Source organism: Rattus rattus, chromosome 12 (assembly GCF_011064425.1).
Source record: "Rattus rattus isolate New Zealand chromosome 12, Rrattus_CSIRO_v1, whole genome shotgun sequence".
Taxonomy (NCBI): Eukaryota; Metazoa; Chordata; class Mammalia; order Rodentia; family Muridae; genus Rattus; species Rattus rattus.
In genome coordinates, this window is record NC_046165.1 from 47,977,815 (window position 1) to 48,002,555 (window position 24,741).

Below are 24,741 nucleotides of genomic sequence, written 5' to 3' on the forward strand. Positions count from 1 at the left end.
CAGGATGAAGGCATTGCCAAGATGCGACCACCAAGTACAACATGGGAATCTAGACTGGACCCTAAAACTCTGACAATATGTCAAAGTTCAAAACCAGCCCACAGACTGATTACTGATTTCCAAATTTCTAGATTTGTGATAGGAATGCCAAGGAAAGCTGGGTGGTAGTTTCTAAAAAGACTGCACGACTCACTCCTTCTGCTTCAACATGAAAGGCGAAAATTAAAAAACCAAAAGGTGCTGAATCAGTTGCTATCACCATGTAATAGTCACTGAAAAGAAATATAAAGCATTTTCCAGATTCAGGATAACTTAGTCCATTGTTTCCCCGATAACTAATCTCAATGGAAATAACGGTATGTCATTGTGAACCTAAAGTTTCACAGTAGCAAATTAAAAGAAACTAATAAAGCCTGTGTTGTCTCCCGCTCACCAAGAAAGATCCCTACTCAACACTCAGACTGTACTGCCCCCACAGACTAAAACCGTCCAACCTGATTATCTGTATTTCAAATCCTCGTGTCTTACTAATTATTCAAAGCTTTCATGGTTTTTTTCAACTTTTCAAAAATTTTGAGAACAAAATTTTGATGGTAACAATGTCTAACTAAGAAGGAAAATGCTGCCAAAGAGAGTGAGGTGAAAAGAACGCCTATCACCATCAAACCAACGACTCTTGAGATGGGACTTGGGCCAGACTTGGTGGAGCAGGTCTTTAATTCCAGCACTCAGGAGGCACAGAAAAGCTGACCTCTGTGAGTTCAAGGCCCGGTAGGGCTAAGTAGTGAAATGCTGTATAAAAGAAAAAAAGAGAAAAAAGAAAAAAAAAAAAAAAAAAAAGAGGGGGTGGGTTTTTTATGTTTTGTTTTATTTTGTTTTTTAACATTAATCTTAGCACTGGGAGGTTAGGGAAGATTAGGTATTCAAGACCAGCCTTGCCTACATAAAACCCTGTCTGACAAACAAAGCAAAGCAAAAGACAGACAGAATGCTTTGAGTTCACAGTGCATTTGGTTTTAATCCCTGACGGTGCCACTGCTACAGGAATTTATTTTCTGATCAAGCCGGAGACCTAAGCCTCCACTAAGAAATAAAGCCTGGTGTTAGAATGGCGGCTGAGCAGTGAAGAGTACTGTCTGCAACTCCAGAGGGCTGGGGCTCAGTTCCCAGCACCACATGGTGGTTCGCAACTGTCGGCAACTCTAGTTCAAAAGATCCAATACTGTCTTCTAGCATCCCACAGAACTAGGCATAAACATTGTGCAGGCAAAACTCCCATAAACATAAATAAAATTAAGAAGGAAGGAAGGGGGAGTGGTGGGTGGAGAGGGAGGGACCAGAGGGACGGCTCTGTGTAACCTTCTCGCAGAGGATCCGAAGCCAGTGCCCAGCGCCCTGTGCCAGGAGGTTTATAATCCCTTGTGAATCCAGCTCCAGGGAGCTCGAGTCTCTGCTGGCCTCTTCAGGTACTTACACCCAAATACATGCGTGCACACACACATATACACACACAATTAAAACAATACTTTTAATGGAATGACTCATCTAGTATCCTTCACACATTCTGAAAGTCACTGACTGCTTATTACTCAGAAATAATGCCAGATTGTGGTATTTCTAAAAGTTAAAAAAAAAAAAAAAACAAAAAAAAAAAAAAAAAAAAAACCAAAAACAACAACTCATTCTGTCCTCAAATGTAGAGTTCAGCAAATACTTTAAAGCCTGAGTTGACGTCACAGTTCTATGGCAGCCCAGAAGAGCTCCCTCCACATTAAGTAGCATTATCCTCAAAAACATCTTCCATGGCAGATTTTTCACCCTTTAAAAAAAAATGTCTTGGGCTACAAAAGACTTCAAATTTTACCTCAAAAGTTGAGGTTTTTTTAAAGCATGCATGGTGGCTCAATTTATAATTCCCCCCCACTCAGAGGCCGCCTCAGGAGGATCACTACAGGAGGATAGCCTGGGCTACACAACAAATACTATTTACAGTGTGAGCTATATAGTACACTATGGCCAGGTTACAGAGCAAGAACCTGTCTCAAAACAAAATCAAACAACAAAATTGAAATGTTTGTATTAGCTAGCTCCTTGAAACCTAATTTGGATTTCCTGAAGAATACCATGTATAGACTCCACCCCTAATAACTGCCAACTGTTTACAAAGGCAGGGACAGCTGAACGAGGGAGGGTGTGTCAGCAGCACTTCCTGCGAGCATGTTCCCAAGCATCTGGTGACCACCACTTTGGTGCACTCTCACATGGCAATAATCACACTTTTATTTCTAATATGAATGTATACTTACAAAAAGCAAGACAGAAACATCACCAACTGTTATGGCAGGATAATAAATGTAGAGAAAAATGGGCTCAAGGAGATACAAAAAGCATTTGGCAAGACTCTTGGGCTCCAAACTTTGCTTTTCTCACGTGACAAGCTAGTATTATTTAAAAAAAAAAAAAAAAAATTTGGAAAGTTTATAGAGAAGCTCAAAATGCAGTTCAATGAATCTGCGAGCCTTAAAACTCCTGATTCTGAGTCATTACCTGATTGATCAGTCTCATTCATCTCTGAGATGTTTACCATCCCATATGGGGCTGAGAATTGAACAGATGGTCTTTGGGGCACTGCGCCCATCTAAAACAATCTTCACAGAGTTCCAGATCCTTCCTCTGGAAGTTGAGTCTGCTCTGCCACATGACACTGTCCTTCCCTCAGTCCACGTCACTCCCATTAGAAACAAAGATGGAAAGTGTATTTAGTAACTACTTCTGCATTTGTGAACTTAACCCACGTATTCATCAGATACTCAGAATGGAATTCAGAAAAACAACCAACCCCTGGTGTCTCCACTGAATGGAGTAGGTTTGTTTTTAACAGAATGAAGGCACTCAATATACACCATGCTTGGTAGAAATGAGAAAGAAGCCACTGTATAGACAAGTTCTTTCGTGTAACCCTGGTGACCCAGACTGTACCAAATATCACAGAGACCCAGAATGACTTGTGAGAAGGCTGTCGTCTGTAGAAGTCTTAGCCTGGCAGGCAAGCTCTCTACTTTAACTCATAATGCTACAGAGGACCTTCTAACTTGGCGCAATATGAACAGCGACCATGAACACAGCCACAGATGTATTACACAGCTATCTCCTTTGATCTTCCCAAATAGTACCAGGGTTATGTTCTACTCCACAGATCAGGTAAGGAAACTGGACTAACAAAGTTTAACTCACTTATCAGAGTCATACAGTTAAGAGCTAAAAGAAATAGGCTAGAGACCAGGTCTGATGCCAAAAGTGACGCTCAGTAAAATCTACCTCATCATATGCTGAAAGCACGAACAGCCTTGTTGATCAATTATCTGAATGCAAAAGCTGTCATGTGCACTATATATGGAACAACCGAGCACACACTTAATCTGGAAGACATCAAGGTCTACGATGCTTAAAACACGGGAAGATCTCATGGGCTTTTCCCTTTACATCTTTCGGTCTGTACGAAGCACTCGGTGTTTCTGAGACAGTCCATCTCCATGGAGTACTGTGAAGAACACTCTGGATTAACAGACAAGGCCCTAAACTAGCTGCTGCCATCTTAACTTCCTATGAGGAGACCTCCAAATGTAGGCAACGACTGGAGAATAGCCCTGCAGAGTAGGTTGTACCAAGTTGCTCCACAAAAATTACCAACTGTGACAACTGCGTCTTTCCTTACCGCCCTCTCTAATGGCTGACCACCGTCCTGGTTTTCTTTGTTCATTTCCTGGTGATTTGATCAATCTCTAACTCAAACCTCAGTTATTCAGTACTCACAGTATTTAGACTCAGTATTAATGGGATTTAAGTTCCCTATTCAAAAGCTCAAATACAGTACAGCTTGGCTCTGTTAGACCAGCCTCTATTCTTAAAAGCTTTTGGTTTTACATATTAGATCTATTTATAAGCCATTGTAAAGCCTCGTGGGCTTAGACTCTGAGTACAACTAGAAAAATAATTGAAACTAAGAAAAATCCCAAAATGAGCCTTACCTTCCACAAGTTTAACTCCTTAAGATGCTCTCCTGCAACTTCTGGCCTGGCCTGGCAGGTCTAGGAGCAGCCCCCGTGTGGGTGTAAACTGAGGTGCTTTCACCAGCAGCTGCTCCCTCCTACTAGTGACAGCGGGAGTTAGGGAGCAGACAGGGCACAATCCATACCCATCACACCCCAAAAACCCCAGCCATCACCTTCAACAGCTCCCATGCTCACTCATGGACAAGAACGAATGTGACTAACTTCTGCAACAACTCTCAAGTAAGACACCTACCGAAACCTTGCCAACAACAAATGGGTTTACCTTCCAGCAGACAGGGGCAAAAGCGGTAAACACCACTATTAAACTACATTATTAATCGCTCATATAAGGCAGCACTTCTGTAGTTCATTGACAAACATAAGCTGCAACAACTCAGAATGAAAGACCTGAGTATTAAGTACGCTATTACAACTCAATTAATTAGAACGAGGTTTCTGCTTTTAAACTATTGTAATGGAAGTTATGCTGAGCTTAAGGCAAACACCATAAGTAAGCTTAGAACTGAAAACAGACTGCTGCCAGTTTCATTTACTGATCATTCACAGCATTAAACTGGCTCACTGGACGTGGTGGCATCTGCCTTTAATCCTGGCACTTGGGAGGCAAGGCAGATAGATCTCTGTGACATTAAGGACAGGCTAGGCTACACAGTAAGTAAGTTCCAAGACAAATAAGGGTTACACAGTGAGATCTGTCTTAAAAAAAAAAAAATGAAAGAAAGGTGTCTCCTGTTATTCTTCTGAATTGTGATTAGACTCCCACAATTCCAAGTAAAATACGAGGCAATAAACTTGGAAATGCTAACCACAGCAAAGGGATGCCATCACTGTCTTCCTCTCAGGTGTCCACAGGCCCTTATAAATTTATCCTCATTGTATAAATCTGCCAAGAGAAGAAGCTAAAAGGACTGGAGTGTGGAGTAGTCTTTAATCCAACAGGACATGAGGATAGACGTAAAACCATAGTCCTGTTCGCGATCCTCCCTTCTGCGAATCTTAAAACTGAAAGAAGTGCTTGCTAGGAATCAAGTGTTACCGATTCCAGCAGTTGAACAAATGTGAACACCCAACTTCAAACAGTAACTGATGAGCGTGTGTGGAATTCCATGAAGGAAGAGAACAGTAAAGACAGCAGCTAGGGTATATGCAGGAGAGAAAGGGGAGCGGGACAGGGCTGATGAAAATGCTGGACCACCATACAGATTCTACAGTTAACTACAACATCGGCCATGCCCATGCTGGAGTCGAAAGCAATGCAGGGCGAGTGTGATGGAAGACCTACTGAGCATGCTAGAGGAGAGCTGCGGACATATCACTGGGCTCCTCACAGAAAACAGACGCTGGCTGTGGCCACTCACGAGGCTCATTGCCTTTGTGACCGAAGGACTCCTGAAGCAACGCCCAATGACATAAGCACTCAGGGCAAAGTGCTCAGTTGGGGGCATATTTTTATGGCAAACTCAAGTCTATCTTTTTAAAGTAAATTTTAAAACAGGACTATGTTCAACAAAAGAAACTGTATAACTGTCACAAATACAACAGTTATCTAAAGAGACCAATCAAAAGATGAGCCTGAGGTCAAACACAGACCTTCCTTACAAAGTTAACAAAGTTAACTAGAGTCTTCCTTTCTTCAAAAATACCCTGACAGCCACCCTTTCCAACACGCCAAATCACAATACAAAACAAAATCAAAGGGCCCTCTGTTATATCACAATGTTTTTATTAATAATTCTACTGTGGTAGCAGAAAATGCAGTGTCTCAGTGCCTCCCAACATACTTTAACTTGAGAATGCAGATAACTGGTTCTGATAACATGCTGCTAAAGTGTGATATTTCGACTTGAGGTTTAGAAGGGCCACAAAATGAAATCTTTAGGCATGAAGAAATCTCTACAATGAACTAAATGTGGGGGTCACCGTTCCATAGGTGGGGGTCCTGGTGACTGGAAATGGGAGAGTGAGCTGAGCAGCAGCATTCATACCCATTCCCCCAACACCCACCCATCGTTTCCTGTCAGTTATTTTGCTGCAGCCATGAGAAGAAAGTCAAAGTCCAAACCCTGAAACCAGAATTCCATACACACATCCCAGATTCCACTATACAGGCAGGTGACCCTGAATAAAAGGCTTCTTTCTCTATTCTCAGTTTCCTCACCTGTAAAATGAGGATAAATATGAAGCCAAAAAGATGTCCTGAGGATTAAGTAACACCTCTGTGCTCAGACAACTCGGACAGTAGAATTGGTTCTCTACAGCTCTACTTCAAAGCCACCACTGGTGTTACTAGAGTCTGAGCAGCACACAACACATGGCAGAAACTATCAACTCCAAGGCAGGACAGACCCTCAAGAGGGCATTGTCTAAGTGCTAAGCTAAAAACAAATTAAAAATTACATGAAAGTAATCTTATTACTACTGCTACTGAGATACACCATAACCACGTGGCAATTTTAACTGGTGTCATTTCAACTGTATGTGTATCCTTTCAAAGCATTCCTAATTAGTCAATATACATTTGTACACACACACTATGAAGGCCTAAAGACAAAAAAAACAAAAAAAGGTAATAACTAAATAACCAGGATGAGCTATGAGAAAATTGTTTTTATCAACAAACAATTCTGAATTTGAAAGTCAAATAATACTCAGAAATGTAAATGGGCTATCAAGAATCCCCCAAACTGGGTAGTCAGGTGTTACTAAGAAAATGTGAGGGCCCTGGAAGAGTAAGCCATTACTTCATCTGTCTTAACTAGAGAAAGCGCACAGTTGCTCTGTGGCTCCCAGGATGAGCAAAGCCACACCATGCACCAGGACCTAACACTGATCCTTTATGAAACCAAGTCACAGTTAGTCTCCCCAGTCAACACAAAATGGTTCTCTGACAGGCAACCAGGCTGAACATCTGACAAGTTCACAGTGATGGAGGGAGACTCTTTCACTAGGTTTCAAACTGGCCTCTGGCGATCAGTGCAGTGCATCATTTCCCTCCTGCTGGTGGGGGTGTTGCTGCTCTTAGTGTCACCATCATCAGTACCCTACCCTTCAGAACAGAGGTCTCATCTGCCTCCCAATGCTTCTCGACACACACAGACAGTCTTTCAAGCTGACTGTTACTTCTGACCACTGCCAGCCCTGCTATGGTTCTTCTCCATCTGAAGAACCCTACTTTCCTCTTCTGTATAACAGGCATCTAACAATGACCACGAGTAAAACATCACAGAAACTGTAAACAACATTTGCTAACTGGTTAGAAGGAAACAAATAAAACCCTCAACAGAAGCAAGTGGCATTCTACAAGCTCAAAGCCTGTTTTGAACAGCTGACTGCAAAGGAGTCCCAAGATAATACCTAGATATTTTAGAGCCACTTAATGGAAAATAGCTATGCCAGTCAAAAGTAGGAAAAATACTGAGTATTCAAATTACCAAATAAATGGAGGGGTTTTTTTTTTGTTGTTTCATTCAAGTTAAAGATTTTTTAACAGCTTTAAAGAATACAAAATAAACAAAACACAGTGCTTGTTTAGAAAAAGAATAGTCAACTTAGAAGCAGCAAAAAGTAAAGCAAGTCTCAATCATATCAAAGACAAAAGCTGATGATGTCACGGTAGCCTCTAAGGAATTTAATTCTAGTCTCTAAAAAAGATGCATTTGATTTCCCGGTTCTTATGCCATGATTAAGAGTAGATTTTCTTCATTAAACAGGCTCTCACCATCTCTGTAAACACTGAAATAAGTTTTGGATACTGGTAGATTCCAAACATCCCTGTCACAGAGGTTAAAATTTTATCAGATAATCACATACAGTAATAAATTATAACAGGTATTACAAACAAAAGTAACAAGGTGCTTTTAATTAGTTTTAACAACCTCAATTTAAATCGGTATGTCAGAGGCCCTCCCAAAAGTGAACGGTTTAGCCAGGTGCGGTGGTACATACCTGTAACCCCAGGGCGCTGGAGGCCGAAGCAGGAAGAGCACAAATTCAAGGCCATCTGGGCTACATAGCTATTTCAAGGTTGGCCTAGGCTACATAGCAAGATCTTGTCTCAAAAGAGAAAAAAAAAAAATTAAACTTTAAGAAAGAGTTGAGGAGGTGACCTTGGTCATGTTTATGTTCAAATGCCCAGAGGAGAATGGGGGGCAGGTCAGAAGGTTCCTGAGAGGTCATCGAGTGTCACAAGGAATGAAGCGGGGCAGTGGAAGCAGGGGTGGAGCTCAGCGGTAGAGCACTTGCCTGGCATGCACAAGGCCACAGGCTCCAAGCCCAGCACTGAGAGAGGCGAATGTTTACTTTCCCTTTTATCTGTTTCTTGTCTGCCAAGAACAGCGAGCCCTTGCCACATGCTCCCACTACCAGGCGCACGAGGCCAAGCAACCAAGGACAGAACCTTCTAAAACCAGGAGCCAAAATAAACCTTTCCTGGGGAAATGGAGCCTGATAGGAGGCCAGGAGCAGGCAAAGACAGAAGGAATTACCTTACACCAGAGGGGAAGGCTTTATTAAGGGGATCTAGGCGAGTGAATTACATACGACTTCCACATTAAAAGCATCATTCAGACTGCAGCGCAGTAGCAGAGAAAGGCAGGATGTGTGCGGGCCGCTCAGTGAGAAAGCTACCACAGGCAGCACCTCTTTCAGTGAAGGCTGTTCTCTCTTGGACTGGAACTGTGCCAGCAGGGAAGAGACGGAAGAAAAGTAAGGATGGATGTTCCGTTCAGGATGGAGCGGGTGAGGAAAGACATGAGGAATATAATCTAGGTGTCTAAAGTAAGACGGTGATTCCCCATAACAGGACAACTAGAAGGCCTAAACAGCAGCGGTAGCTTGACGGCCTGGGAAGACAGAGGAGCTCTGCAGGCACAGGCTCATGCCTGTGAGCCCAGCACCAGGGAGGCTACAGCAGGATGGCTGCCTCAAGTTTGGGGCAGCCAGTACTACCTTACCTAAGCAAGACAACAGACTGGGTGCAGCCTGTGAGAATCCAAGGCTGGGGAAGCTGACACTGGCCGTTTGGCAGAGAATGATCTCAAAGAGACCAACACAGGATGGCGAGAAAGTGGGAAACAAAACAAAACAACAAAAAACAAAGAAGGGTGTCTTGGTCAGCTGGAGTGCTGCAGGAGGGAGTGCGGTCAGGTGGCAGAAGGCAGCAGAGGTGACTTTCTGGTCAGGATGAAGAAATGGTGGGAAAAAGAGGCATTTCTGTCTGTGAGACCACAACCCTCCATTTACAATATAAGTGAAGATGGGTTACTTTTTCTTCTCCTGTACCTTCCTTTGAATGAGTCATGAGGGGATGTCTGAAGCCGTGTGTGGTAGGCCCTATCAGGAATCCCAGCACCTGGAAGGCTGAGGCAAGAGAACTGCTGTAAGAGACTAGTCCCTGCTACATAAGGAGCATGCCACCTCAAAAAGCAAGAACAAGAAACAAGGAAGTGCATAGTCTGCCATGCCATCCGGCCTTCATGGTGGCAACCAAACCCAAAGAACAAGGCTTTGACTGTGACTCCAAGCCAGGTTTTTTTCAGTTTCAAGTTTTAAATTTCTAGACAAGAAATCGTATATATATTCTTTTGCTTTTAAAGTGAATTTTTGAGGCCCTATCTCAAATAAATAAAAGGAAACGTAAGCCTATTTAAAAAAAAAAAAAAACAAAACACAACAGGCCATGAAAAGACAACAGTAATACAAATCTGGATGCTAGGAAGCAGACGGTTGAGTGACAACTGACTTCACAAACAGTAAAAACAATCAGATTCAGCAAACAAAGCCAGAAACAAATCCAACCGAAACTTCAAAAAGCCCCAAAGGCCCTGGAACTGGCAGCAGCACAGGCACTGCTCCTTACCCAACGGCCAAGTCTGCAGACCAAGGGGGGCTCTTGCAAAGCACAGACTGAGGGAGCGAAGCACACAGCAGAAGGCAAGGCGGGGAGTGGAACTCAGCTGAATGAAGACGTGGGCTGGGGATCCAAGACTTTTCATTCCTCCACCCCCCCTCCCTGCAGCCCTTGTGGACAGATCAGGAGCTAATCAACTAAGGGGAGGTACAAAGATGTCAGGACCCCCAGTGGGACAGCCCAGTCAGGTTACCATCTAGTCTAGTCTAGACTAGTGGAGCCGATGGTCGACAAGCTTTGTTGAGAATCTGTAACCAACACTGCTTACTCTTACACACAACTGCCAACTACCTAAAGGTTCTATTGAAATGAAAGACACAGACCAAGGTAAGGGAGAAAATGAAACCTGGGAAAAGCAGACCCCACAGAAAGAAAACTTTTAAAGAGCTAGGCATGATGACACACTGGAGGGGCAGGGCTGGAGAATGCCAAGTTCAAGGCCAGCCTGAACTACACAGAGAAACCCTGTGTGATAAATCAAATCTAACGTGTGCACAGAGCTAAGAGAAAGCTCTGTTAAATTAAACCGGAGCAATATACAGTTTTTTAAAAAGGCAAAGATCTGCAACCAAAAAAAGGCTCTTGGAAATTAAATGTAAGAGAAACTCAGTAGAAACCGAAGAAATTAGAAGATCAGCCAGGAAGGCCCATCATACAAATAAATTTGAGGAAAAATTCTGGAATGTAGTTCATTGGCAGATCCTTTGCCAAGTCTGAAGCCCTGGATTCAAACTCAGTACCCCAAACTTTGCAGGTTAAATAGCACACAGTAAAAAAAGCAGAATCACGTTCCCCTGCCACACATATGCCATCCGTGTAAAATTCATAACACTGGAAACAAACTTTAAAAGCTTTCATAGATGTTTGTAAAATGAGAAGAGAGGAAGGGGAGGAATGAAAGAGAGGAAAAACAAAGACAGGCCACATATGGCATTAAGAAACCAAAATGGCTATAGAATTCTCAAAAGCAGTATGGAAGCCAGGAAGTGTTGTCAATAAAAAGTTGTAAGAGAACAACCTGGTGTCCTTTACCTAAACAAAGGCATCAACTGGGATAAGCTGACACCGTCTAAAAACAGCAGGCAAACCAAGAATGAAGTCAACACAGGCTGTGGAAAATGAAGCTATACCACAGGAGAAGTGAAGGAGAGAGAAGCCAAGAGCAACAGTAAGTAGCGAGCCTACGCGACCCTGGACTTTCCTAGGGAAAGGCTGAGGCTGAGGGGCTGGTGACAGACAATTAGTGACAAGCAGAGATGAAGTACAGGGTTCAATGGGGACCATGCACTCCAGCCGTGGACCCCAAGCCAAGTTCCACACTAAGAGCAACCCTGGTGAAATGTTCTAAGTAGTCCTCCATCCTCTGGCACTACAGTGCAAGCACACAAGCAAGAAACCACCAGAGAGCCGAGGAAGGACGCTGCCCAGGTGGAGACCAAGGCACACACAACTTGGGAGACCAGGAGAAGGAAGGAGGAAGGAATTCTGAGAGGGGGACCCACCCCTTCCAATACAGCAATTGTCTGGGGACCGAGGGAGGAGCAAGGCAGCCACAGGACTGTACTGTGGACAGTAAAAGGAATCATCTTTTACAAGGCTTATAAATATTCAAGAGTGACATAACTGTTGGGAGAAACTCCTGGAGCACCGGCAACCAACGGGCAGGTCCATTTTATCTGAGAAATTTAAAAACACAAAGTGAGGATAGTTCTTATTTGATAAACTCTTAGGAGCACAGTGAGTTAAGTTCTGAGAGTCTTTGAAACTCATTTATTTTACCTGACGATTCTGAGAAATGCTATTATTGCCTTTACTGTTTTCAAATGAGGAAACTGAGGCATAAGCAACTTAAACAGCCTCAAGTTATACGACTGGAGCAGAGGACAGAGAAAAGACAAGGCTGGGTGGTCTGGTCTGTTTTCTGAGCTGCTCCTCACAGGCACACTGTTGCCTGTCTGGTAGCAAGACAGGCCTGTCAAAGAGGAATCATCTAAACAAAATTAAAGGGATTCTAGAAAGGAAATCTGGGAAGGAAGGAGGTGGGAGGTATAGACTTTGATTCTTTAAACTGTATATGTAAAAAACAAATGCTTCAGGTCGGGTGTAATGGTGCACTGGGAAGGCAGAAGCAGGCCGATCTCTGTGAGTTCAAGGCCAGCCGGCCAGTCAGCCAGTCAGCCAGCCAGCCATCGATACTGGGTCAAAACAAAAACCATTAAAAGGTGTTTTACATGATTTTAATTGATCCATCCTACCATTCCCAGTAGATAAGTAATACAAGTGTTGTTCCTTTTCCGAAAGAAAACCCTGATTTCCAGGCTAGGGAGACGGCTCACTCTTTTACCTTACAAGATGGGAGGTGCTTGCTACACAGCATGTGAACCTGAGTTTGGACCCCAGAATCCATAGAAAAACCTGCCGCAGAGGCACAGGCTTCTAATCTCAGCACTGAGGAAGTACAGACAAGGGTATCCCTGAGGCTGGTACACCAGCCCAGCCAGCACAGTGAGCTCCAATTTAATCTCAAAAAATAAATTGGACACAGTTGAGGGAGACAATTGATACTGACCTCTGACTTCATGATCACATACAGGCATGCAACCAAAAATAAACAAACAAACAAACATGAAAAAGAAAACCCACTTGTTCCTGTATAATACTTGAGGGCTATGAAACAGACACTGTTTACAAGGCTGACACCATGTCACCTTAAGGAGCAAGAAGATAGCAAAGTCACATTGCTCATTCAATTTATTACATAAATTATAGCACCCACATTTCTAATGGTGTGGTTAAGATGACAAAGTGAGCTGTGCCTTCATCGGAAAAACAGAAAAAGATCTGCTAAGTTTGTTGAAAAAAAAAAAAAAATTTTTTTTTTTTGTTCCTGCCCTTGTGGGAAAGACTGGTAAACATCATTATCACCAAATATACAGTACTTAAATAGGACAGTAAAATGTGCTGAGGAGACACCCCCTGGGGAAGAACAATCTTTCAGAGGGAACATCTGAGCTTTGCTTATAAACAAGAATTTCACATAGCACTGTGCTAACAAGTACAGAACATTAGAGCAAAATATCTGTGTCTTCCAGTTCCTGCAAACGTTAAGTCACGTTAAAGGCGAAGACATCAAGACCTTTATAATAAAATGGCCTTTAAAAAAAAAAAAGGCGCATGATCTTCCATCCTCGTCTGCAATGTTTAGTCTCCTCTGAGTAACACAGTGGGTAAGAGGACAACCCAAAGGCACTTTCCCCGTGTCTGAGCATCTAAATCTAAAGAGTAGACTATATCGCAATATATACGCAAGGGTGATCTCTCTCTCCTGCCACCAAACAGTTTCATGTTAGCATTACTTCCTGGGTCATAAAGTGAAATGAGGGCACAGCCCTTTCTTCCAAAGGAGATCAATGGTGACACAGACTGGCGATGAGCAAAGGCAGTGAGTGGCTCTAAGGCTGCTTCACTTTTGCCTCTCCTAGGTATTTCCCAATTATCTCCCAAGGGCAAATTTAAGTGATTTTTTTTTTTAAATCAAACTACAGTGAGATTAAAAACAATCTGCAATAAAACACAATTAAAAATAGACCTGGATGGTCGGTCCTGCATGCTCCTTGGCTGGGGGACTAAGATCTTAAGAGAACTTGAAGGAGGCCTGGCAAACAATGTGTCCAGTCTTGATGACTCAACTTTGATGTGAACTGACACAGGTTTGTAATGAAGTTCAAAGACAGTCTGAGGACTGCTTCTGTTAGTTACTGCACACAACTACCTCACGTGCCCCCGTGCTGCTGCCCTGGAACATAACTCCACCCCACTGACTCCTGGCCCACCTTCATCTCAGTCACTGTGTGTCTACTGGGAAAGGGCTCTGCACTCTCACACTGGGATTCACCCTACAGATAAAAGCTAGTGTACAGTATCCTGCCTTAACTGTGGACAGCAGGTCTTCCCAAGGCCGCCATCTCCCTGCCAACAGGGGGAAAACAATGGAAGCCCTCCCAGGAGCCCACAAACAGTAATTAAGAAAACCTCCACGGTTTGTAAGCAGTGTGCGGCTTCCATCGCTCTCTGTCACCTGTCTTTGACATCCTAGGTCAGCTTCTGTATTACACGGTTAAACAGGAGCTTCACTTGAACTGATTTAGATTTAGGAAACCAAAAAGAGTAAATAATTTCTTAAACTAAATTACAGGTGAGGTTCAGAACGATAAAGATAAAATTAAAGGTTGAACAATAGTTATAATTGGACTACTACAGAAACTACATCTTACAAGTCTCTCTTGTGAAGTACTTCTGTATGGGGGTAAGGGCTACATTTAGTTAGTAACAAAATTTAAGTATATGACTATTAGAAAAAAACACTAAAAAAGTATTTTCCCCTGATTTCAAGTATCATTATCTTTTAAACAACTTGGGGGAAAATGATGAAAACGTCACTAAAACACATGGCCATTTTTTCTCTTTATAAAATTCTTTTGCAACAGTTTCAGTTTTTCCAAAGTAAACCCACGAATATACAAATAGACTATAAATGCTTCAATTGGAATGGTTGAAAACTTAATGTCAAAAATCTCCAACAGATACTAAAATAACTCTCTTAAATGTTTTTCAAAACTTCAGTGAAGAAGTCTTTTTACAACTACTATACTTCTGTTCACTGTTTCTATACACTGGCAAAATTACAAAAAACTTTCCTTTAAAAAAAAAATCTTAAAGCAATGTAGACATAGAGTTCACAGCTTCTCTGGCAATCTGATGCATTAAGTGTGATTAGCATATTATTTCCAATATGATTTAAAAAAAAATGCTGGGCTAATACTGACTTTTAGACTCTGTCTTTTGGCAAGAGAAGAAACAGGTGGGACAGATTAGCCTGTATAAAATCAGCCCTTTAAGACTGAGTGCATGCTTTAAAATGGCTACCACTTTCATCTACTCTCAAAAGGAAAAAAAAGTACAGCCATTACTTACTACTAAGGATAAAGTAGGCATTTTGTCCTCGAAAAACACGCGTTAAGACTTCTATTCCTCCTCTGTCTGGACAGAGTTTACAAAAGCCGGTTGCTAACAGTATGAGGACAACCTACATCACCCAGATTAGGTCATCTTTCCCACAGTGCCTTAGGAGGACAAGCAGGTAACAGTATCTTTCAAAGCCTGAGATCAAACTTCCTAAAGAAAAGGGCTGTATGGCAACAAGAAATGTGGGAGCCACAGCGCCTAACAAGAAATGATCATTAAGATTTTAGTAGCTCAAAAGAATAGCTTTAACTATTTCATGGGATAACCAAATCTAAGCTGCTTTGCATAATCTTCTCAAAAGCACTTTATAAATAATAAAATCTACCTGGTAGCCCCGTCTATTTGTAATATACACTTACACTTTATAACTATCGTGAACATTATGTTCATAACCTAGTCTGCCTCCCAACCACTCTGAAACCATTCTGTAAGATTCTTACCCTGGAAAACTTACCATGAATATGCACTTCTCACATGCAAATGGAAAGGCATATATATACATATGGACTAAGTGTACCCACACGTACTGCTGCTAAAGAGATCAACTTTGAACTGCCCGATGCCTGCAGAAGCACATGATCTTACCTCTCGTCCTCGCCATCCACCAGGGGTGTTGTCAGCGGTAGCACCTTCAACGGGAAGAGAGAAGCAGAGGCTGCTAGGCTGCTGCTACTCCCATCTGAGACTGCTGACACTCCCCCACTGTCACCACTGAGAGTCTGAGGTAAGCCGCCTGAGGAGGGCTCCGCTGGACGCCTGGTGTCTTCCATTTGGCTTCCAATTGCCTGAGCTAATGATTGTGTAGAGAACTGAGTAGAACTTAGCGGTATCTGTTGTGCCAAAGGCAAATTTATGTTAGTGGCTATCAATGGAGATTGACTAACACTTTGAACCAAACTGCCATTTTGGGTGGCTGGGGGTTGTGCTATATTCTGTGGTGGAACTAAGTTTGTTGGGACAGAAGACATTCCAGAAGGACCAGCTGAACTAACCTGACTTGTAACAGAAATGGTGCTAGCAGAGGGCAAAGGACTACCTGTGGGCAACTGGTGGGAAACAACTCCATGAGCCACTGCTTCCACTCCCTGTGTCTGGGGAGGCACCGCTACCATGGTACTCTGGGGTGCAATAACCAATTGCTGAGGAAGGCTTGGAGCACTGGTTTGAACGCCCTGATGAATGATCCCAGTTGGAGCAGGTAGGACTACTTGTGAAGATGGAGGAGCACCTTGCTGAACAACTGAAGGTGTAACTTGGGTAGAGGGTGGCTGTACTGCAGTGGGTATGTTTGCCTGCTGACCGATACTTGCAATCTGACCACCAGCTGGTACAGTAGACACTGCTGTTGGAGCCTGGCCAATGGGCTGCCCAGTCGCCCCTGCAGGCTGTGCTTGTACTGCTGTGGGCTGCACTGGCAGCTGGATCCCTTGTGGCTGAGCCACGGGAATCACTGACGCTCCTGTGCCTGTGGAACTGGACTGTCCAGAGGACATTGCCGCTTGGAACATTGGCTGCTGCTGTGCGTACTCTGAAGGAGGGTTTTGAGTTGCTGGCTGGCCATGGCCTGGGGCTATCTGCGTAGGAACCATTGGTTGCTGTTGCCCATATTGTAACTGCTGGGGTGGTGCCCCTGGAAGAGGAGTTTGCACGGGAGGAGCTGGCTGAGGATACGGCAGCTGGGGCTGAGCCAGACTGGAAATGGAAGGCTGTTGACCTACAGCTGACGTTACACCCACCACGTTGACAGGTGAAGGCTGGATACCAGTTGCTGCGCTCATAGTGGCTTGCAGAGGAACAGGTTGAAGACTTGGCTTCTGCTGAAAGCTCAATTCTTGAGGCTGTAGTTGTACCTGTGACATCTGTGACTGAGAAATACTCTGTGGACCAGGGCTACTGAAATCTAGCTGTTGGAGGGCCACGCCTTGAAGACCTGGTGGTGCTGGTGGTAGCGGCTGCTGCTGCTGCACCACCACAGTAGGGGCTCCCATCTCTCCGCTTCCCACACTCTCTGTGTAGTGACTCAGTGTGCTGACACTACTGCTCACGGAACTCCCACTAGTGCTCTCCCTCTCCGAAGAGGACGCTTCCGTGGGGGTTTGCTTCACGGTCTCCACCACTTTATTTATGGCCACGCCTTCTGGACCTGGCACAGCATTTTCTCTCTCATAGAATTCAGTGCAAGTCCATCTGCCTTTTTTAAAGGGTTCAGAAGTAGAGTCTAACTTCACAACTCTGAACCTTGATGTGTTAACTGTTGGCGGCGGCTGCTGCGGCTGCTGCTGCTGCTGCTGACTTGAAACCACTCCCACCGTGATACCTGCAGCTGCGTTAAGGACAGGAGAAGAAATGGTACCGTTGCCCATGCCACTCAAGACATTCACATTAACACCGCTGGTCACTCCAGGCCCACCGCTTATGCTAACCGCATTGGGATGCACGCTGTTCGCCACGCCGGGACTGAAACCACCCACAGCAGCAACGTTAACATTATTCGTTGCATTCGTGCCGGTAACTGAATTTACACCTATGCTGCCTGGAGTGCTCGGAGCACGGATGCTCGTCATCACTGAGGCAGGTAAGCCAGCCGATGATACAGCAGAAGCAGGTGGGGCTGGCACACCACCGTCAGAACTCCCAGCTGTAGAGAGTTTCCTGGACACGGGGCTCGTGGGTGGTGGCCCTCCAGGAACGGATGTACTGGCCACAGCAGCATGTGATGAATGGTGGTGTCCGTGGTGAAGGTGGTGCCCATGATGAATGTGATGGTGGTGATGGAGGTGGTGTGGATGAGCGTTCCCATTGATCACAACGTTCTGTTGTGGAAGGTGAGGCAAATGAGGCTGAGGAAGGTGGGGCTGGTTAGGAGAGACTGCCCCAGGTGTCTCAGCTTCCTGGAAGTTATTCAGAGTCTCCTCGGAGGAACTGCGTTCAGGCTCACCTAAGTCAGTGGCCCTGGAAAGGGAGACATCAAGGATCTCGGAAGAAGAGAGATCTTCCGTGTGCGACTCATCCAGGTCGTCATAGCTCTCGGTGTCCTCTGCTATGCTGTTGTTCGAGCTGATGCTGGCAGAGATCTGAGCCGGAGTAACGCTAGTTATCTGGAAGCCACTTTTCTTTTTCATCTGAGTTCCGCCTGGCGCAAGAGGCTGTCCCTGCAGCTGAGCCTGTGAAAGGAGGTTCAGGCTTTGTGGAGGCGGAGGCTGTGGTCCCTGTGTGGAAGATGCAGCAGGAGGCGGCGGCTGGAGCAGCGAAGAAGGAGGAGGAAAATCTTCAGAAGATGGAGCAGCACCACTGACGCCGGTACCTGCTGCACTGAGAGCAGAGGCGCTGCCACCACCGCTGCCCCTTCGAGGGAACATTGCCGGGTGCGCCATCTTCCTAGCACTAATGTCTGCAGCAGCGGCCGCCGCGGCGGTGGACTCTGGCGGCTGGTGCATTGTGCTGGGTACCGGGGGGCGGAGGAGGCGAGTGCAATTTCCTTCTGCACCGTAATCTTTGTATGGAGAAGCCGGAGAGGCGAACAGGACCTGAAGCTCCGCCCGACGCGATCCCTCCTCCTCCTCCTCCTCTGCCGAAGGCGCCGGCTGCTCGTGCCTTCGAGGGCTAGCTTCGGGAAGGGAGGATGAACCGGGTGAACCAGGTGGCTGGGGAACCGAAGGGGGACCCCTTCAGTCCTTCGCCATTCACTTTCCCCTCCAGTCACACACCCCCCTTTATATTCCGCTTCACGTGGGGTGCGGGGCGGGAGGGAGGGGAGCCCAGGAGGGGGCGGGGGAGGCGAGGAGAAGCGAGAAATGCCCACCTTCTTTGGCCAACTCCGGAGCCAGCTCAACCCCCTCCTCCCGCGGCGGCGGCCGCTGCAAAGCCCCTCCGCTCGCCCTGCACCGAGGCAGCGCGGAGCGAGCGGTCGCCCGGCCCTCGCCACCCCCGGCGCCGCGGCCGCCGGCGAGCCCTGAGCTCAGCGTCGCTCCAACCTCCCTTGCCGGCGCGGCCGGCCCTGCTCAGGCCTCCCCCGCGGCCCGCGGCCCCTCTCAAACCCCTGGGCTCGCGACGGCTGCTCCGGGAGGAAAGGCTGACCGCGACTGGGGCCCAGGCAGCGCGGCTGCGAGCGGGCGGCGGCGGGGCGCCGGGTACGGTGAGCCCAGCAACGAGGCGAGGGCGGGCGCGCAGAGACGCCGGGTCCTCGCGGAGCGCGGCCGGGGCGCGGCGGCGGCGGTGGCGGCGGCAGCGGGAGCCCAGGGACCGCTCCATCACTGGCAGCCATGGAGCCCGAGCATTTTCCTCTCTCGGGGCAGGCGCTCGGCTCGGCACACGTCCTCTGAGAGGAAGGGCGCCGGCGCCCAGGCTGCTCCGGCGGGTGGCGGGACGTGCGCGGGAGCGGAGGGGCGAGCTCGCGTCCTCTTCTCAGCCCGCCGGCTGGCTCGGCACCGAGCTGCTCCCGCGACCGGGAGGGAGGGGGCCGCGGGCGGCGGTGGCTCCTTTTCGCGGCGGCGGCGACGGCCAGACGGGGCTGGTGCAGCGGCTGCAGCCGACGCCGTTCAAAGAAATGAGAGGTGGGGTTGGTCGGTGGCGGCGCGGGGCGGGGGAGTGGGAGGGCGTCGGGCGAGGAGGGGGCTGTGGTGGTTGTTACTAGTGCTCTTCTCGGGCTGCTCCGTATCCCCTGGTCTCTCGCGGCATCAAGAGAGGAGGGACCAGCGCCCCAGCGCGAGGGGAGGAGGGTCGAGCTCTGACCGAAGAGAAGGAGGAGGAGGAGGAGGAGGAGGAGAAGGCGGGGGGGAGGGGTCGCGGAGGAGAGGGAAGATGGCGTCTGCGCGTGCGCGCCGGCGCTGCAGACATAAAGCCGAGTCTGACTAGGGGAGGTGGCCTGTCTTCGGTCCGTGCCGAGCTCTCGGCTCCGTCTCCACGGAAATTGCCGAAGGCCGGCGGAGCCGCCGACGCCTGAGGGCGATGGGGGTGGGGCACTCGGGCGCGCGAGCGAATCCGGGTCGCGTGGAGAAGCTAGGGTGGGGCGTGGGGGCCACGCCGCGCGCGTGCGCGCAGGTTAGGCGTGTCCGCTGCTGTCTCCCACGCGGACCCCGGCGAGGCGGGTGAGGAGCGATAGGTCTCGGGTGTGCGCGCCCTGGGGCGGTGTCCCCCCGGCCTGCTGAATGGGTAATAAGGCTTTTCTCCTCAGCAACAGCATCACGAGTTGCAGCTCCCAGGAGCCCTCCGCTGCTGCCACGACATGAGTCAGGCTTTCTTCCTCGGCGCGTGGCGGAGCCTTCCTCCTCCTCCTCCTCCTTCCCCTCCTCCTTCTCCGAGCAGTATCTGGGTTCCCCCTCGACCCGCACCGCCCTCGCCCCTTCCGGGGATGCCCCGATGGAGTCGGGTGCCTTCCCCCACAGCAGTGGTACCTTTTGTGCAGAGCGGTGGTGGCTGCCACGCGGTCCTTCGCCCTTCGACGTGCAGGGGCGAGGCTGCTAGCAGATGGCACGGATGTTTGCAGTGAATCTCCCAAGCCCACCCCAGGGGAAGGCTCTTACAAAAGGGAGTGGTCCTTGCTGTCCCTCCTTAGCTGGTGGGAAGAAGCGAGCCTGCCCGGCCAGCTAACTAACCAACAGGTGGAGCTTCCCTCCAGCCATTCATTGTCTTTGTGTCCTTGCTGTGGCCCTCGTAGAGGTAAAAGGTTAGGGCTTGGTCTTAGTGGAATTTAAAGGAAATTTGTGAAGAATGCCTTTTAGGGCTAGAAAAGCAAAAGGACCAGCTAAAAATCGCCCCCCACCCCTTAACTACATTTCATGGATGTAGATGGGTTTGCTTGGAGGCAATTTTCTGTTAGCTGCCTCCGAAGTATTACATGTCAAAACCTCTCAAACGAGTGCTTTGCTTCTAACCAAGAATATAAATCTCACACGCAGAAAAATTTTTAAGCAGAGGTGAAAAGGGTTGTTCGAGAGTGGTTTGTTTCTGTTCTAATTTGGGTGTCAGGGATACAAATTGTTTAGAAGATAGACCTCTGACTCAGGAAATTACCGATATTGTTTCTGTAGGTTAACACTCAACAAACAAAAAACCCAAAACTGTTACCATCAGTTGTCTTCGAGCTTAGCACCCCTCATTCTGTACATAAGAAGTTTGAATGTCACCTATATACTGTTGGATAGAAATGACTCCTTGATATCTTTATCTGGTCTGTACCAAACTCTCGCACATGCCACCTCACACATGTAGGTCTCCCCCACAATACAGGTACGATTCACATTATTTTGATTTTTTTTTTTAAATGAGATGGGGTCTCACTATGGATGGAAGGGTAACCTTCAATTCACTGTACCCCGCTTTTAGTTTCCTGAGTGCTGTAATTACAAGCCTTCACTAGCACACCCACTCCTTAATATAAAGAGTTCTCTGCTAGGTTCAAAGTATGCGCTCAGAGATTCTGAAAGTAATAGGCGGTAAGTCATTTTGAAAAAGATAAAACTGAGTTGTGTCCTAGTATGGGAACGCCTGTACTTTCAGACAACTGAAGCCATTTGAGTATTTTACAAATGTAATCATTTCACTGGGTTTGGTGGCATAACTTGTAAGCCCAGCTCTGAGGAGGTAGAGGCAGGGAGACCACCTTAAGTTCCAGGTCAGCTGGGCTACATTAAAAAAAAAAAAAAAAACTCAAAAAAAAATCTTTTATAGTGTGCTATCTGGAAGTCACCTGTGTTCGTGGACATAACCCCCAGCAGCTTTTGTCAAAAGTGACTCACCAGATTCTGAAATGCATATTGGACATGCTTTTTCAGCAGTTTTTTTAATAGAAAATAGAAGCTGCCCTAATGGACTGAAACTGCGAGAGGATGTGGACAGAGAGGCGTTTCTTTCGACTGTAGTGAGAAGAGCGCCCCTTATATCCCAAATGGTGCCTTAAGTCAAAGTTTTAAATGGCACATGGCAGCATGTCACCCCTCAGCCAAGGCAAAGCCTACTGTCACCGTGATGATACAGCTAAAAAGTAAAGTACAGGAAAGTCTTATGCAAAGTGGGAAAATGAAAGCTGCTTAGAAAGGGCCTCATTACATGCAGCTGTTCATTCTGATAACCCAGCATCCCACTGGGTTTTGATTGGGAGAGGAAATTCCTTTCAAAAGAAAGGTTTCAAACAAATTAAAAACAGCTGGGCATGGTGGCACACTCCTATAGTCCTAGCACTGGGGACGCAGAGGCAGACAGATCTCTGAGTTCGAGACCAACCTGGTCTACATAATGAGTTCCATGCCAGCCAAGGCTACATAGTGAGACCTTGTTATTCTAGTTTCTATTCTACACCTATAACTTGGAGAAAAAAAGTGTTTGGAGTCAAGAGCTGACATGGTATCTCGTGCATATAATCCCAATACTCAGGAGATGAAGTCAAGAGTGCCCAAGTTTGTAGGTAACCTCGACTACATAGTGAATTCCAGGACAACGTGGGCTCTGGTGTAAGCCCTCCAAAAATGTTAATTTAGTTTTTTTTTTTTAAGACTTTAGGCATTGGGTGAGAATGAAGCTCCATGGAAGAACACTTCTGTAGCACACAGAAAGGCCTGGATCCAGTCCCCATATCTCCCTCCAGATCTCACCAATAACAGCAGCTTATGCGTAATGCCCTCTGTAACTACACCATTGCTTTATGTGCTAAGAGTCGCAGCTCACTTAATCCCCACAACGGTATAAAGTGGGTACTATAATTGTCCCCATCTGACTACTGAGGAGAGGGAAGTCCAGAGAAGTTGTGGTCCTACAGCTTGGCTAGTAACCAGGCCAAGACACAAACCCTGGCTGTCTACTGCCCTGTCATACGTACAACTGACACATACTTCAGGATCCTGTCAACCCAAGCACTCAGCTCAAGTTTAAGTTCTACTGAACCATGTTTGAATTTTCCGAACTAGAAAGCTCCAAAGAATCTATAAGTACTGCTTCCCCCCGTGCAGGGACATTCCAGGGAAGGATGTAAACTGTAGGGACCTACTATGGCCACCTAGAAATTGGGCATAAGTGAGAAGAACAATAATTTGATTAAGTTGGATGATCCTTTACTGAAATGCCAAGTGCTTGGAAGAAAGGTATTAATCGTACATAAATAAGACATATTTTCTGTATAGGACAGGATAAATGCTTTCCTGTTTGAGCAGTTAGCATTCCGATGCTAATCAGAGCCTGTACACGAGAATGTAAGCTTCTCTTCTGAACATGTTCTTTTTAAAGGACCGTTAACATCTGTGCATCTTTTTAACTATAGAAAGAAAATCATGTATCACACTCGCTTGTATCAGGATGTTAATGAGACTCAGGCCACTATGGACTATGTGGTCCAAGCACCACAAAAATCCAGAGCAACCATTATCGTAATTATCCTCCCAACACTGAACTTCATGATCAGTCTCAGCTCTCAGGAGCACGGATGCTTTATCTGTGGCACACACAGCTAGCTTACAGCATATATACGTCAATGTAAGGTATACCGCTTTAACAGACAGGAAGAGAAAACACACATGGTTATATCAACCGATTGATAAACATCAAATCATCCAGCATTACTCAACATCCTTTTTTTAATAGAAACTGTTGACAGTTTAACTATATAAGGAAGGTTATCAAAGATAGTAAAGACCATGGGTGAAAAATCTGGAACTAGTATTCTAATGAATGGGAAGACACTGATAGTCTTTCCTGTAAGATGCGGTACAAGGTGTGGATGCCCAGTCTGGTCACTTCAAATTACACAATACTATAAGAAGCACTAAAGAAGCAAGAAATTGAGCTGGAGAGATGGCGCAGTGGTTAAGAGCACTGACTACTCTTCCAGAGATCCTGAGTTCAATTCCCAGCAACCACATGGTGGCTCACAACCATCTGTAATGGGATCTGATGCCCTCTTCTGGTGTGTCTGAAGACAGCAACAGTGTACTCATATAAATAAAATACATCTTTAAAAAAAGAAGCAAGAAAATGAAAATTCTATCAGAATTAGAGATAAACAAGCAATATTATCTGATAAGGTTTCCAAAAATGAAGAGGAAGGGGAGGAGGAAGAGGAGGGTGAAGAAATAATTATATTCCTTAGGAATTACATTTTGCTCACTCAATTTCTCTGCTTTAACAACTTTAAGGGAAAAAAATGATGGTTTTTAGTAACATGTTCAAATTTCTGTTTCCATTTCATTTTGTTGTGGAAGAGAAACAAAATCAGTAGTCTTAGGGGCCAGAATAGTTTGTGGGGTTTTTTTGTTGTTGTTGTTTTTGTTTTGTTTTTAGTATTTATTTAAATGCTATTAAAAAATAAAATCTTCAAACATAGGGGCTCACACCTGTAATCCTGGAGCCTGAGGCAGGAGTATCATTATCACTAAATGTTTGAGTCCTGGTTACAAAATTCCAGGATAGACAAGGTGACAGAATAAGGCCATGCCTCCAAAACAGAGGGCGGACAGCTGACAGCATAGCTCAGGGAAAGGCACGTGCTGTGAGCCTGAGGACTTGATCCAATCTCTGGCATTCATGTAATGCAAAGAGAGAACTAATTCCTGCAAGTTGTCCTCTGATTTACACACATGCACGCATGTATACACACACACACACACACACACACACACACACACACACACACACACACACACACACACACACACACACACACACTGTGCTGCTTCCCCAACAAAGAAATAGTTTTTAAAATACCTTAAATATATGCAAGCTAAATTACATTCAGAAGCACACAATAAA

At 46.0% G+C, this 24,741-nt stretch overlaps 1 protein-coding gene across 4 annotated transcripts in view; it reads right to left on the reverse strand.

The window, feature by feature from the left end:
• Nucleotides 1-18,886, reverse strand: part of Tsc22d1 (TSC22 domain family member 1) — a 101,246-nt gene extending 82,360 nt beyond the window's left edge. For 3 of the 4 annotated variants that reach the window (XR_004389618.1, XR_004389617.1, XM_032917664.1), the window contains exon 1: nt 15,592-18,886. Coding sequence is in view for 2 of the 4 variants with exons in the window: in XM_032917664.1 (XP_032773555.1) it covers nt 15,592-18,443 (2,852 nt within the window). In the remaining 2 variants the exon portion in view is untranslated. The remainder of the gene's footprint in view (nt 1-15,591) is intronic. The other variant, XM_032917663.1, reaches the window with a different exon arrangement.
• Between the last annotated feature and the right edge of the window lie 5,855 nt (nt 18,887-24,741).